The sequence below is a fragment of the Dermacentor silvarum genome, chromosome 4 (genome assembly GCF_013339745.2).
Source record: "Dermacentor silvarum isolate Dsil-2018 chromosome 4, BIME_Dsil_1.4, whole genome shotgun sequence".
Taxonomy (NCBI): Eukaryota; Metazoa; Arthropoda; class Arachnida; order Ixodida; family Ixodidae; genus Dermacentor; species Dermacentor silvarum.
Genome location: NC_051157.2, coordinates 43696950 through 43711922, shown reverse-complemented (window position 1 = coordinate 43711922; position 14973 = coordinate 43696950). Strand labels below are relative to the sequence as shown.

General features: G+C 44.3%; 1 protein-coding gene across 1 annotated transcript; it reads left to right on the top strand.

Moving 5' to 3' along the window:
- Positions 1 to 91: 91 nt before the first annotated feature.
- Positions 92 to 10067, top strand: LOC119449890 (COX assembly mitochondrial protein homolog). The gene is made up of 4 exons (XM_037713171.2): positions 92 to 326; positions 394 to 498; positions 1251 to 1341; positions 9777 to 10067. The coding sequence occupies exons 1-4, from the start codon at positions 251 to 253 to the stop codon at positions 9916 to 9918; spliced, it is 414 nt and encodes a 137-aa protein (XP_037569099.1). The 5' UTR covers positions 92 to 250; the 3' UTR covers positions 9919 to 10067.
- The last annotated feature ends 4906 nt before the right edge of the window (positions 10068 to 14973 follow it).

Genomic DNA, 14973 nt, shown 5'->3' with positions numbered 1-14973 from the left:
AACCAGCCACAATGGGGAAATTTTATCCCGATTGGGATCTATTACGATCGAAAGTGCTCGATGTGCGGCTGCGAGAGTGTGTCATTTGTCTATACTAATCTATGCCTTCGTTAGTAACTCTGCTTTCGTTTTCGGTAAGTTTTCGTGCTGTTGTGTTCTGTAACTGAACAAGAAAGTACCGCGTGCCGTCGCTCGCCGGGAGCAACTGGTTGCCGGCTGTTCTGTGCGACTCCAAGTACAAACATTTTAAATGTCGCCGGAGGTCGAGGAACATGCTGAATCTTCGGTGCTGCCAAAGGGGTTTTCCGGAGGACCTCATGGTTTGGGTGTGTATTGCATGTCGGTTGCTGTCTTGATCGCATCCTTGACAAAATGTTATTGCATATGTTCCAGGTGACCCAAATGACAGACGGCTGAGGAAAGTTGAGGTTGAAGTCCTCATCCCTCAGAAGATGAGAGACAAGGCACGCGAGGAAAAGTGCGCGGACCTCGTTTCAAGTACGTACGGTGCCGGATCGTGGAGTGCGTCTCAAACGGAAACACATTATCAGTTCTGCAGCAAAGTACAGACTTGTAGTGCATGCACACGTGTTAAGAATACTGAGTATCGATGGTCGTGTGCAAAACAGTATGTCTCTTCACCGAACTTACTACGTGCTTTGTTAGTGTAGGCGCATGTCGCAAGTCAGTACCGCGACATGTGATGCTCTTGTCTTTTAGTAGCCGATGAAAGTTACGGAAAAGTGTTCCCCGCTTATACACAATGCTTTGCCTCATGGTGCCGACTTCCGACTTTGACAGACTGACTCTACAGACTGTGACGTACAGTCGGCTACTTCAGTGCTTACATTACATCACGTTAGAGTCACGTCACGTAACATCACGTTAGTTCATGTCATTTAACAAGACCACACGTTTGTTTAGTGCGATAAGTTGTACCTTATGACAGCTATGTGTTACTCGGTCTGCTTAGAAAGTGAGTCTTATTGTACGACGCTTGAGAGCGTAAAAGTGCACTGTCACATAAGGTAAACATTTCATTCCGTACTTTCGATTACGGACAGTGTGTGGTGTGTTATTTCACTGTTGTGATATTATTGATTCCAGCTGCTGATGCTAGCACTTATTGTCACACTATATGTCATGGTTCTGCCCTCAGCTACAGTCCTGCAGCCAATGACTATCGCTGTTGGCTTTAGCGACAGCCCATGTTCAACCACTGTTGATCATCTTGGTTTTTGTTCTTTTAGAGTTTGGCGAATGCAGCAAAAGAGAAGGTTTGATGTTACCGTTCATGTGCCGGAAGGAAAACGATGCCCTCAAGGCGTGCTTGAAGAAGTGGTGAGTTTTCTGTTTTCATTGTCCAGAAATGTCAGGCATGTCCTATACTAGCAGTTTCTCCCATTAGCCGGCCAGCATCAACAGCTTCTTCCTTCACATCACGTTAGCATGATAGTCTTTATCAAGACACAATCCCTCTCGCTTCATACTTGTCCAATCATGAGATGAAAACAGTCATGTCCCTCGTGGACCTCTGCTAAGGGTCATGCCAGTTGCACTTTTCGTCACTTTGTTATTTGTTTTCTGGGTGAATTTAGCTAGACTTTATCACTACTGTTGTGCCGTACTATGCGCCTATCATCGAGGCGACGGGAGCTCCCACTTCTGCGCGACGAATCAAGAATTCGTCGCGCGCGGGGGGACTTCAAGAAGCACCCAGCCATATCCACAACAAATTAATTCGACGCGGGTGATTTCAAGCAACCCCCGGCCATCTTCGTGACGAGTCAAGAATACGACGCGGGTGACGTCAGCACCCGCCCCGTCTGGTTCCTGTCGACGAGGAGTCGTCAAGAGGATTTAAGGAAGAACCGGCCCATTGTTAGAAGAGAGAGTCGCCACCAGCCGCCCCGTCAGTCTTGTGCACTCTAATTGCTATTACCAGCTATTACCAGCTATATCTGTACTATCTGTACGTACTGTATAAAGCTTTCGTCTCTTCTTCGTCTGCTCCAAGAGTCCGTCTCTCGTCCTCGACACCGGGTCGCAATAGTGGATGGCAGCTATGGGATTGGCGAACTAGTATCTCAGCAGCGGATAGCAAGCTGCGAGATACGAGGCCCAAAGACGCCTGCTAGACCGCTCGCTGGCAGCTACGAGACCGACTCGCGCCAACCACTTTGGCTCAGTGAGTGCCCGATGTTTGCTTTTCCTATCGCCAGACCTCTCTAGCACAGGCAGATGTTAGGAGAGTGTTTTTGTTTTTTGGTAGACTACGATTTAATAATTTACCTTCTTTAAATAGTGGATTCTAGTTTGAAGTAAAGTAAATTTAGTGGGCCAAGCAACACGAGGAACGAGATCGCGATGGAGGAATTCCAAGTTCAGGACTTCATTCAAGTTTGCGAAGAGTTGGGCATTTCCGTCCGCTCCGCAAAAACAAGGAAAGCTATTCTCAACGTGATGCGGGCAGAGGACGTGACAGTCGAGGAAGCTGATGAGGCTTGAGAATGATTGTAGAGCGAAAGCTAAAAGCAGAAAAGCGCGGACGTAAGCGTGGAGCTGATGAGGCTTGAGAAATGATTGAACTAAAGCTGAAAGCAGAAAAGCGCGGACGCGAGCATGAAGCTGAGAGGCGCGAGCGAGCCCGACGCTATCTTCACACCTTCAGGACAGGCGTAGATATCATGATATTTCTCTCTGATTTTGAACGAGTGTGTGAAGAAGTGTCAGCCGGGACTTCAGGTCCAAGAAGTTGGTCACGTTGCTCCCGGTTAAAGCCGCCAGTGTTTTGGAGCGATTGTCCGATAATGAAGCACGGGATTACGGCAGTACTAAGAGGGGGCTTTGTTGAGGCATTTTGATGCTTTAAGTCAGGCCGACTTCGAAGGCCGAGATGATAGCAACAAAGCCGAGCCTGTCGAGTAGAGACCGCAGGGTGAGCCGGCTAGCTCAGATGGTGTCGGATGCAGTCATGTCCTGTCAGAGGCACAGACATCTAGCGACGACCACGAGCCTAGCTTGGTTTTGCCGCCCGGAGCGATATCATTGCGGCAATTAAAAGGAAAAGGGTCCGTATCTCGAACTTCTCTCTTGGATACATGTCTTAGCAATTAAAGGAAAAGGGTCCGTATCTCGAACTTCTCTCTTGGATACATGTCTTATGTTGTTCGGGAAACATTTTTTGTTGTTGTTGTTTTGTTTTGTTTAGTGTAGCCAGTACTCATAAAATGCTTTGTTCAGTGATTTTGGGTCTGGCGGTTTGGGGAGCATTCGGAGGGTGCTTGCTTTGGCCGGAGTGGTTTGGCGTTGTTGATTCTCAGTCGGGGGGGGTTCCAGTGGACATTCTCAGGGCCGAGCAGCAAGAAAGACCACCGGCGAGAAAAGTGGCAGAGCCTGTACCTCCAAACCATCGACAACGTCGCTCGACTGGCGCATCTAATCTTCCTAGCTGCATCGAACAACTCGACTTCTGGTTGCATTGTCTGGCGGCGGGGGTGCTGTTGTGCCGTACTACGTGCCTATCATCAAGGCGACGGGAGCTCCCACTTCTGCGCGACGAATCAAGAATTCAACGTGGGGGTACTTCAAGAAGCACCCAGCCATATCCGTGACGAATGAATTCGACGTGGGTGATTTCAAGCAACCCCTTGCCATCTTCGCAAAGAGTCGAGAATACTACGCGGGTGACGTCAGCACCCGCCACGCCCCGTCTGGTTCCTGTCGACGACGAGTTGTCCAGGGGATTTAAGGAAGAACCGGCCCATTGTTATGGGCTGTTTGCACGTGTGACGCAACATCGTGGGCTGTTTGCGGCATGTTGCACGTGCGACGCAACATCGACGCACGCGCACGCTGGGCACAGCGACGCTACGCTAGCAAAACGCGAGCACTCTATAGTCTGACGCGAGGCGCGACCGACGCAACCAGCATCCGCCAGCACGAAATGCAGCATGCTGCATTTAGTGCCAACGACGTTACCGAGACTGCACTGCGTCTGCGTTTGGCGCGGTGCAGATTGGGGTGAACCTGAAACTAGGAATCGTTTCGAAAGTTCCTAGTAGGTGGCACGGCACTCTGCTCATTACTGAGCATGCGCTGCTTTGGCTGCGGCCGCTGCGTCGGGCTGTGTTGCGTTGTACTATAGGGCAGGCGGATTTGCGCCTGGCTTGGCATCGCCGACGCGATGAAACGAACGCCAGCACGCTGCACGCTTTGTGAACGTCGGGAGTATAACAGAGCCTTTAGAAGAGAGAGTCGCCACCGCCAGCCGCATCGGTCTGGTGTGCTCTTACTGCTATTACCAGCTATATCTGTACATATCTGTACATACTGTATAAAGCTTTCGTCTCTTCTTCGTCTGCTCCAAGAGTCCGTCTCTCGTCACCAACCCCAGGTCACAATACTACACAGAAATTATAGTACCGTCAACTTTCTGCTAGTCTAGAAGCGATTATGAACTATTCATATATATGATGGGCTTCATGTTCCACATTAGGATCGATTGTCTCTTTCGGTTAAAAATTGCCCAATTTTTATATTTACTTGTTAATGTATTTTATTTTTTCTATATTACTAATATCTGTGCGTGCGAATGGCAAAGGGGCAAGTTGGAAGTGATCTATTGGTCACTTTTTCACGTAGGCAGTGCGTTTGCACACTCCATAGTACGACGAATAAAATCTGTGCCGATAAAAGCATTCCATAGGAATTAGCTTAAAGGGGCTGTGAAACGCTTCTTTAACATAGTAAGAAAACATTGCAACGAGACTCCCGTGAACACGTGAGCCAAATATAGCACTGCATGCAGCAGGGAATTTACAATTTCGTGTCAACAAAGCATTGAAAAATTGCTTGCTCTCACTTCCGCAATGTCATCATGCAGCGTCATTGCAAGCAGCTGGACCCACAACAGCTATTGGCCGATTGTAATACAATTATTGCTTATTGAGTTAAATAAATAGAAGATATATATGTCTTCGATCTCAAAAAGACAGAGAAACCATTTCATCTTTGGACTGCCAGTCTAAGCACGGCAGTTGCTGCGTCTGCTGCACGTGGCCTCCGAAATGAAAAGCGTAGCGTAGATACCGTGGCCACCACAGGATGCTGCCACAAGCCGCCTCACGTGCAACCTTTGGGTAGGGTTATCGGGGCAGTGCTCCCATGCGCCCCCTTGCCGTCTCCCCTATGTAGCTTCCAGCCCACTAGAGGAAATGAAAGACAGAAAGCCGCTGATTGGTCCAATAACTACATCTAACTTCGCTTGCGCTTGAAGGATTTGAAACATTTTTGCAGCATTGTAGCAAGAGAATCATGAGGCAACCTAATTTAATAGCTATGGCATCCTATGATTAGTTAGAAAAGTGTTTCAGGGCACTTGTAATTTTCTCATCATCCTTATATTTATGGAGATTTGTGTACGTTTTCTGAAACACTTTGTATGTAAAAAAAAAGAGTCCTCGTCAGGTTATGCCCTTACTTCATGCTTCTGCCCTTTTGCCTTCTGCCCTTTTGTGTTATAGGATGAAGAAACCAAAATGTAAAAATAGCAAGCAGTCCCAGAAATATATTGCCTTGAGTCATGGCATGCTCGCAAGCAAAATGATGGGATTGCATATTACCGAGCAATCAATCTGAGAAGGTGCATGTAAGGCAGCCCTTATTTGTCAGTTTGTTTGGGGAGCATGGAGCAAAGCTTTCTGTTTTAGACTGCTCTCATCCAGTTTTTACTCGTCGTGAAAAAAAAATATCCTTCATAGATCTATGGAAATCTTACAACTGATACATCTAAGACAGCGAAGCTGTATAAGAAACTTCTCTCACTCTTCAGGCATACTAGGGATCTGTTTGCTGGCTCATGATCTCACTCAAACACACTAGCAGTTGCTGCTGCATTTGAGTGTGGTCGTGGCAGGCTATTATTAGTGACTATAAGCAAAGTCAGAGTTTTGACACATGTTGTGTTGCATTTACATTTGATATTGACCACAGTGCCGCATGCTTGCCTTCACCGCCGCACGAAAACTATTTTCGAAACTCCCTGTTACAGCTCTGCTGGAAAAAAAGAAAGATTCTTGTGTAGGAACTACCTGTAATGAGCAACGTTTAAGTAAACGTGGCTAGGGACTTCTGCTGAGGAATTATCAAAGGAACTGTGTAGGCTGTGTAATGAACAGAATGCAAATTAGAGAACCCCTTCACTTGAGACTGCCAGGGGATAGCTGGCTCCCATACTTAGTTTTCATGACAAAGTATATCGCACGAATTTCTAAACTTATAAACAGTAATATAAGCATAATTTTCTGGAAGTGAAATTTAGCTCACAGTACAAGAAAATATTTATAAACATAAATAAATAAAAATGTGCACTGCTTCTGACCAACATTTTTGATGGAAAATCACAATTCTAACCTTTGCTCACTTGTTATGTAGCAACTGTTCGATATTTCTAGTGAAGCTCTTTTTTTATAGAAAGCTAATGGGTAAAACAAAAGTGTTTGATGTATAAATTTTATATAAGGGTAGTTTCCAACGTAAAAATTACAGATGAGATTCGTTTCACGTTTGAATTAGTTTGTGCCTATTTTTTCTTATTATTTATTATACTGCAGACCTTAGTGTGGTCCAAGCAGGACAGGCACACATAACAGAAGGCAAATAAGTAAAAAAATGTCACAGTTTCGCCCTAAGGGCGAAGCAATGAATGCGATAGCAACACAGCAATGTCATACGAAGTAAGGTGAGCGGCTTTGGTAGCAATATGAATTGTAGTAAACATGAGCTGATTAAGTAAGCAGGTGTGCTGCGGCGTAAGTAGACCGACATGAAGAGAGACTCGATGACCACGAGAAGGCACGTGTGAAACGGTGGTGTTGATGAGAAGCGCTTCCCGTGGGCAGCGCGTGCGAAGGGACACACCTGTAGCGCTGCACTGTCGACCCGGGCAGCATTGCATGTGTAGCGTGCGTTGGAAAATGTGGCCCGACTATTACTAACTGAATGAACAAGCGTGGTGTGAGCGCGCACAAACAAACATGAATAGATCACACTGAATAACTGCAGACAACGACCGTCAAAACTCTGGCAGCAAGCGGATACGCCGCAGCGGCGAAGGTACGTGCGGTCTATCGCTTCAACGGAAACTGAGCGGCGAATGCACGGCGCATAAAGGTCAGAGCCGTGTGGAGATAAGAGACGGTGCGAGCGAGCGACGAGCGCGGTTGTTGGCAGAGTGGAAATGCCCCCCCCCCCCCCCCCCCCCCCGCTCCCTCCGGCGCTGGCTTCCCGCTTCCTTGCTTGCGCGTGGGAGATTGAGTGCGTTCGCTCTCCGTGATAGCGCGCGTCCCCGCACGCTTCCGCTCGGGCATACGGCACGCGGCGAAGATTTTATCTATAGGGAACCTCACGACGACGACGACGCCGACGGCAGAAATCTGGTTGAAGTGTCCATATAATTGCTATCGCAATAAAAACATTGTTGTGAAGATTGTAAACAAAAGTATAACAGCGTTTAAAACACAATTGGAACGCAATCATAAGAAATAACAAAATGAAGGTATAGCACTAATGCATTTTACATGACAAAATACATAAAACTCTAATCAACGTTCACTTTGTAAGGCTCATTTAGACGGTACCAGTTAGATATTGTACGTGGAAAGAATGAAAACTGAAACGTGTTAGGTTTAGCGAAATATAGAATTGGAAAATGGGCTCGGTGATGTCTTGTATGTCTCGTGGACAGAGGAGATAAATAAATTCTGGGTTCAAGGGCGAAAGAAAGTTTAGATGGTTCTTCGTCTGTCGTATATTGAGGTTTTCCGTATTGTGTTTTTCAATTTAGAATAAATAAACCTTACAACCTTTCTTTTAATAGCTTCTAGTTTATTGATATTCACTTTAGTAAAAGGATCCCATACGACGCAAGAATATTCTAGTTTGGGTCTTATATACGTAAAATAAGTGAGAAGCTTAATGCTGGAAGCTGCATTCCTTAGCTTATGCTTTAAAGAACACAACTTGCAGAAGGCAGAAGAACAGATGTTGCTATATGCATGTTCCAAGAAAGATAACTAGTTATTGTAATGCTGAGGTATGTGTAGTTGCTAACCTGTTTTAGTGAAGATGAGCCCAGTTTATACGTATAATTAAATGGTGTTTTTAGTTATACAAAGAGCAACATTTTTTCAGTGTTTGCAGCCATGCCATATTTCTTACACCATTTCAATACATTATCGAGACTTGAGTTAAGGTTGTTCTGATCGTCAATACAAGTAATTTCATGGAACAGCACACAATCATCACTGAACAGTCTGATTTGTATTCCTGGTGTTACTATGTTAGCAATGTCATTCAATCAGTCAATCAAAAGGAAAATTTTATTTCTCTACGAGAAAAATGGAATAAAAGCCGCAAACTGCAGCTTGAAAAGGCTCCGGCCCCCTACAGAGTCCAGCAGCAAGTGAGCCGCAGTACACTTCTAAATGTTATGTGTATAAGAAACAACAAAAACATACTTATTGAAAAAAACATACACTTCGATTGATTGATTCTGGGGTTTTACGTGCCAAAACCAGTTTTGATTATAAGGCACGTGGAGGTCTCTAGATAATTTTGACCACCTGGGGTTCTTTAACGAGCACTACAACACAAGCACACAGGCGTTTTTGCATTTCAGCCTCCATCGAAATGTGGCCGCCACGGCCGGGATTCGATCTCGTGCTCAGCAGCGCAACACCTTAGCTGACTGGGCCACCGCAGTAGGTATACACTTCAACATAAGATAGACAAATAACCTATAATTACCTTATAAGGAGCAGAATGCATTTTAGTTTCTATACAACGTGGAATGTCTGAAATACAGAATCAACTCGAAATACAAAGCTCTGAGTAGAAAGAAAAACATCTCATAGTGCATTGTTACGTCTTATGCCGGGCAGCCCGGCGGCTTTTAGCATGCTCGAGACAGCAGGCACTCCGTTAAGATCATATCGATGCTGGTGACATTGGTACACAGCAGTAAATTGAAGGCATCGTCAGCAATGCCTTTGAGGACGTGATTAACCTTATTGTCCTCCGACATGTTCAGGATCGGCCTTGCTACAAAGAGCCAAGACAGTCGAGAATGTACGACACATGAGACTCGGTCAATTGTCTGCACGCATGTGGCAAGGGCCTACTTTGCATTGAGTTGGTGACCGAAACGGATTGCCAAAAAGGTTGCGGAGCTTCTCTTTGAAGAGATTCCAGCTCATGATCTCCTCTTTGTGGGTCTGGAACCATGCCTGTGGAGTGCCGTCGAGGTAGAAAAAGGATGTTGGCAAGCATAATAGTCGGATCCCACCTGTGACTGGTGCTGACACATTCATGCAAGCGGAGCCAGTTGTCAGCATCAGGACTGCCAACTCTAGTGTGGGTGTGTGTGTCTAACAATATTAGCCCCTCCTCTTTCTATTACAATGGTAAACTGAGAATACTTGGACGACAGTGTCATGGCCACTTTAATAATCGGAGACAGTCATCACAGAAACAAGTTGTATGTAGCTGCTAATTTTGTAACAACGGTGCGAGACCTCAATACCTCAAACGTTCACCAAATTCATTTTGTTAATTAGTCGAGTTTTTCTGAAGTTAACTCCTGCATATTTGTGTGCACCTGGATTTTATAATACGGTTTCTGTAGGTGCTTAGCTTTTTGTCTTTTTCGCAATCATCTTGAGAGCCGATATGGGAGCACCCTGCGTATATATGGCTTGTGCTTATTCTGTGTCCAGGTATGAGGATCCCGATTTTCAACACATCTGCAGAGAAGAGTACCTGAATGAAAGGAAGAGGTTTCGGGAGACTGGCGTGTGGCGAAAGAAGGATAAGCGTGCTGAAATTAGGAGTAAGGCCGAAGGATCCAGTGATGCATGAGTGAGATGCAGTACAAGTAGTGTTTATTCTTCGTTTCTCCTGAAGCCTAAAGAAGGTGCTTTTTTTAGGTGTGGCCCAGGAGTAAATGCATGTTGTTCCCACAGGTAAAGTGTTTAACCACTGGTAAATAAAACTTTTTACGACTCTGTCATGCATGGTTGTCCAAATGTTTTCGGTACAAAATTTAATGATTCACATAATACTATGTTTGAAGCCACATCACGGCCTTTCGTTGGAGTTAAGTTCTAAGGAATCTGGATCATGTTCACACTAAGCTCAGTTTCGTACTTAACGTGCAACTGATGTGGAAGCTACACAAGATATCCAGTTATCAAAATGTATCACTCGGGCATTTTGTGGTTAAGTTTGTTGTCAAGCCATTCTGTGAATTGTTGTTGCAATGTAGATAAAACTTTAGAGCAATGCTTAACGAGTTTTTAAGATGCAACATTATTTTGGGGCATGCTACAAAGTACTCTTAAGAAAGACTATTTTGAAACTGCATACTGGTAGATATTTGATTGTGCCTTGTGATGATGATGGGCATTGGATACGTTTTTCCGAATTGGACGACATAGTTTATGGAAGGGCACATGTTGGACCACAGTGCTGAGCCCATTGTTTCTTCCACTTTAATAAAGTGATTGTTCGCTTGAAAGACATGCATGACCAAACAGAGTTTCAACCTGATTGGCACCATCTCTTAATTGACTGTTGTTGCCACTGCTTTAGGTGCCAAAATGCTTGTAGTTTTCTGTGTTACAAGGTGTACATATGGTGCTTTACGTGCGTGCACATAGGCTCCTTTAGACTATTGATGTGCGATGTGTTGGCTAGTGCTTGTGCAGTTCTCACATACATTGTTACACATTATACAATCAATACTATGGAATAAAAAAAAGTGTTTAATGGTCAAGTAGTCTAGGTGTTCAGCTCTGAATCAAAAGGCTCAGGGTTCGGCACCTTTCCTGGACAACGTTTCCTTAGGGGAGGAGGCTTAAAAATTCGCCTCTCGTGATGTTTCAGTGTTATCTTTTGAGCGTCATACCCTATTTGTGAAATTACACTCAACTCTGCAAAGCAGCTGCAACTTTCACCAGTCTATTCTTCACTGCGAGCCAGCAGCATGGGACTGCCAGACATGTGACTGCCACGGCACAGTCCAAAACCCAAAAAGGAAAACAATGAAAAGCAATACGATCTGAAACAACCTACAGTCAACTTCCGTTATATCGACCCTGATAGGACCAACGAAACTGGTTGAATTACCTTACTGGTTGAATTAGACAAAAAGCAGTAAGAACACCAAAACACACCACTGATTCATTTGGTATTGCCCAGTCTCAAACATGTCCCCAAATCGAACATGCACCCGCTCTTTATTGGCTCAGAAGCAGAAAACTAAAGTAAAAATTACATTAGAGCTCCTAAACAAAGTAAGTAGAAATTGAACTGCGCCCCTGATTTCTTAGCAAGAAAAACATAGCATGCCTCCAATTCTGGCAATAAGAATAAGGTGAAACCAGCTAACTTTACCTTCACAGAAAGGAAATTTGTTTACTAATGTCCGTCATCATCACTTGAGCAGCGCTTTATCACTGTCTATGAAAAACCACGTCATTTCCACCTACTGGTTCGTAGTGCATTAGATATTCTGCATTTATCAAACGACTCTGCAACAGTGGCAAACGGGATAGTGGTCCACGACTAGACTAACCACTTCGCTAGTTCGTCCTGCGATGCGATGCGTGCAGTTCTCCAGAACACCCAAGAGCACATGATGAGACCAGTTGCCGCTAGCTTAAAGGGACCTTGAAACACTTTTATAACTAATCATAGAATGACCTCGTTATTAAAGGAGGTCGTCTCACAAATCTCATATCGGAAAGAAACTTCAAATCCTTCAACTATAACTGAAGTTATTGCACCAGCCCAGCTTTCCATCTCTTTTCGTCTCCGCAAGCGTGCTGGAAGCTACTCAGTGGAGAAGTCAAGAGTGGCAAAGCCTCGGCTAAAAGTTGAGTGTCACGGCAGCGAAAGGGACTCTTAGTGGCACCTTGTGGCGGCCACAGTAGACTACACTACGCAATGCGCCCCTGCCATCTCAGAGGCCACGCGCAGCAGACGCCACTACACGCAGTGCAAAGATTAAGTGATTTTCCTGTCTTCTTTAAATCGCAGGCATATATATTTTTCATTTATTTAATAAAGTTAGCAAATACGTATTACTGAGAATGCTCTAGCGATCACGAAATCAGTCAATAGTGTTGGTTGGACAGCTGCTTTCGATGACGTTGTGTGACGAAATTGCAAAAGCAAGAGCAAATGATTTATCTGCTGCATTTGACAGTAGATTGTAAATTCTCTGCTGCATGCAGTGCAGTAATATTTGGCTCGCATGTTCACAGCAGGCTGTACGACAGATCGGCAACGTTTTCTTACTATGTTCAAAAAGTGTTTCAGAGCCTCTTTAACAGGGTAAAATAACTTTTGTTTGAATGTACTTTCATAATCAGACTGAAAATGGCGAGTCATCGTCAGGTTTTATGAAAATTTGTTATGTCGCCATTCGTGGTGGTCGTCTTATGAAGGCAATGGTGAGGACGCTGGCTAGGCTGGCTCTGATGGTAGTTGCCGACACGGTTTTGGTTTCGTATGAGATTGCACTGCCCAAGCAATTCTCCACCAAATTTTTTTATAAAACATGGCACAGAATAGAATCAGGTAAATACTGTAATAATTCATTGTGAGCTGCCGGTTTTGCTATGAAATCTTCCAGGGGCAGGCCAAAAACAGGCGTTTTTGACGGGAGATGATGTGTGTTCACCACTTCTCTGTACCCTAAGCGCGGCCAGGTGAAACACTGTCGCTTCTGAAGTCACCACTGCGGTCAGTCACTACTGGGGTCGGGTGGGTGCATGATAACCAGCCAAATTCAAATTATCTGGCAAAGGCTGATTTCAGGATCAAAATAACTAAAGTTCGGGCCCATAGAAACATATGGGTGCTGGCCAAGTTTCAATCGAGATTGAATTAACTGAAAAATCTAATTAACTGGAGTCGAATTATTGGAAGTCTATTGTATTAGCAGCCATAGCATAGTTTCATCACTTTTAAGGATGAAATCGTTTTTTATTTAATACTGAGCCTATATAATGAACAGTTTCACATAATTGCTGGCAGACAAACACTGAACTATTTCTTAGTGTGACTGCAAAAACTGCAAAAAGTCTTGCTAGCTTCTACGCTGAAAGTAACTACGCTGAAAGGGCCCCTCACCAGGCCACATAGCAAATTTTAGCTATACACTGGAAGTTCTAAAACGCTGTCTAAGATTCTTTTTACTCAAAGAATTTTAAATCTGTTTAATATTGGAGGAAATGGAAGAAATTGAAATACCCGGTTACTCCACTGCCAGGAGGCAAGCACGACTGCCAACAGATGCACTCTCTTCTTCTGCCTCGAGCAGCGCCCGCAAGCAACGTTCTTGCCCTCCTTCTCCCATACCAAAGCCGAGGCACCACACTGGGTTTATGTGACCAGACCCGCTTTTCTTACTGCACACCTTATTTCCGGTGGCAGCATTGTGTGTTTTGTGTTGGACGATTTATCGAAGTAAGGCTTCATGGTGAGTGATGTTGCTAGGACTATGTTTGTCTCACTAGTTTGTGCGTGTTACCTTAAGTCTGTGGCTGAGAGCAATGCTTCCTCCAAACGGACAGCACTGTGGCATTAGGTTTGAAATTTCAGCTGTTGTCGCATGCGCGCAGTGCTTTAATACATTGCAAGACAGCGATCGTAAGCGCATAAAGTATGTACTGCGCTTATCTATTTAAAATGGCCAAACCTGGTGAGGGGCCCTTCATGAAGATTCTTGGCTGGCTACAAGGATACATGCTCAGGCAAGTTGGAAATTAATGACTCAAATGGTGTGTCATGAAGCAGCTCAACTCATTGTGCATGACCTTCTACACGAAAAAGAAAAGTTAATGAAAAGGCAGTTCACTCCAAAACAAAGGTACTGTAATAAATATCCTCTATGACTTGCTTTTGTGGAGAATGGCCTCGGCATAAGCTACTGTTCTGGCACTCTTCTTCAGAATATGTACAATAAGTTTACTTGAAAAAAAAATTTTTTTTTTCAGTTGCATTGTTCTATGGTTGATTCTTTAGTGAGTTCGTCATATTCTCATGAGATACTTGGTCCCCTACATGCTCAACATTGTAGGTCCCATGGTCACAGCAGTCATGGTACGCTCTGTCACTAGTAAATGCACAGGTAGATGCACATTGTATGAGACAACATATCTTTTGCTGTTTACTTTTGCTACCCTTAGCTGCTGCATTTGCGCGACCAGGAATTCAAATTCAAAGCACCATAAGAAGAAGCCATACTGCGGCAAGTTGTCATTTCGTCCACTTTCGTTTCCCCATTTGTTGTTATTTCTACATTTCAATTAAACAATATGATGTACATCGCCTATGCTTTCTGCGGCTTAATGTCTGTTTTCTTCAGACATTAAGCGGAGCAGAAAAACACTGAACTATTGTGTCCCCCCCCCCCCCCCAAAAAAAAAAATCAAGCCCTTAAGATCCCTTCTTTTTTTTTTCACATTTTCTCTTCAGGTTTTCCACTGCTGTAGTTTTCTCTTTATCCTTTGTTGTCTATAAATAATCTTTCTGCATGGCTGGACGCAAATGGACAATTTTTTTTTTTTTTTTCATCAGGTGCTTGTTTGCAACAGCTGGAATATTTGATGCGAAACTGCAGCCAGATTCATTGTACAATGTGCGAAGACCTCTTATTTGTAGTATGAGTTATCTCTACGGTGTGGTTAAAACATTGCTATATTCTGACCCACAGAACGTAAGTCCAAATCTAGTAAGTGCCATGACAATTTGTTTTCAAATATTTTTAAGTGGATCACATGACAATCTACATAACGCCCAGCCAGCATTACTACATCATTGTGGACCATACAAAACATGCCTTACACAAAACATGCCTTACACTGCCATCACTGTAAAGAAATAAAATTGAAAACACACCTCTGA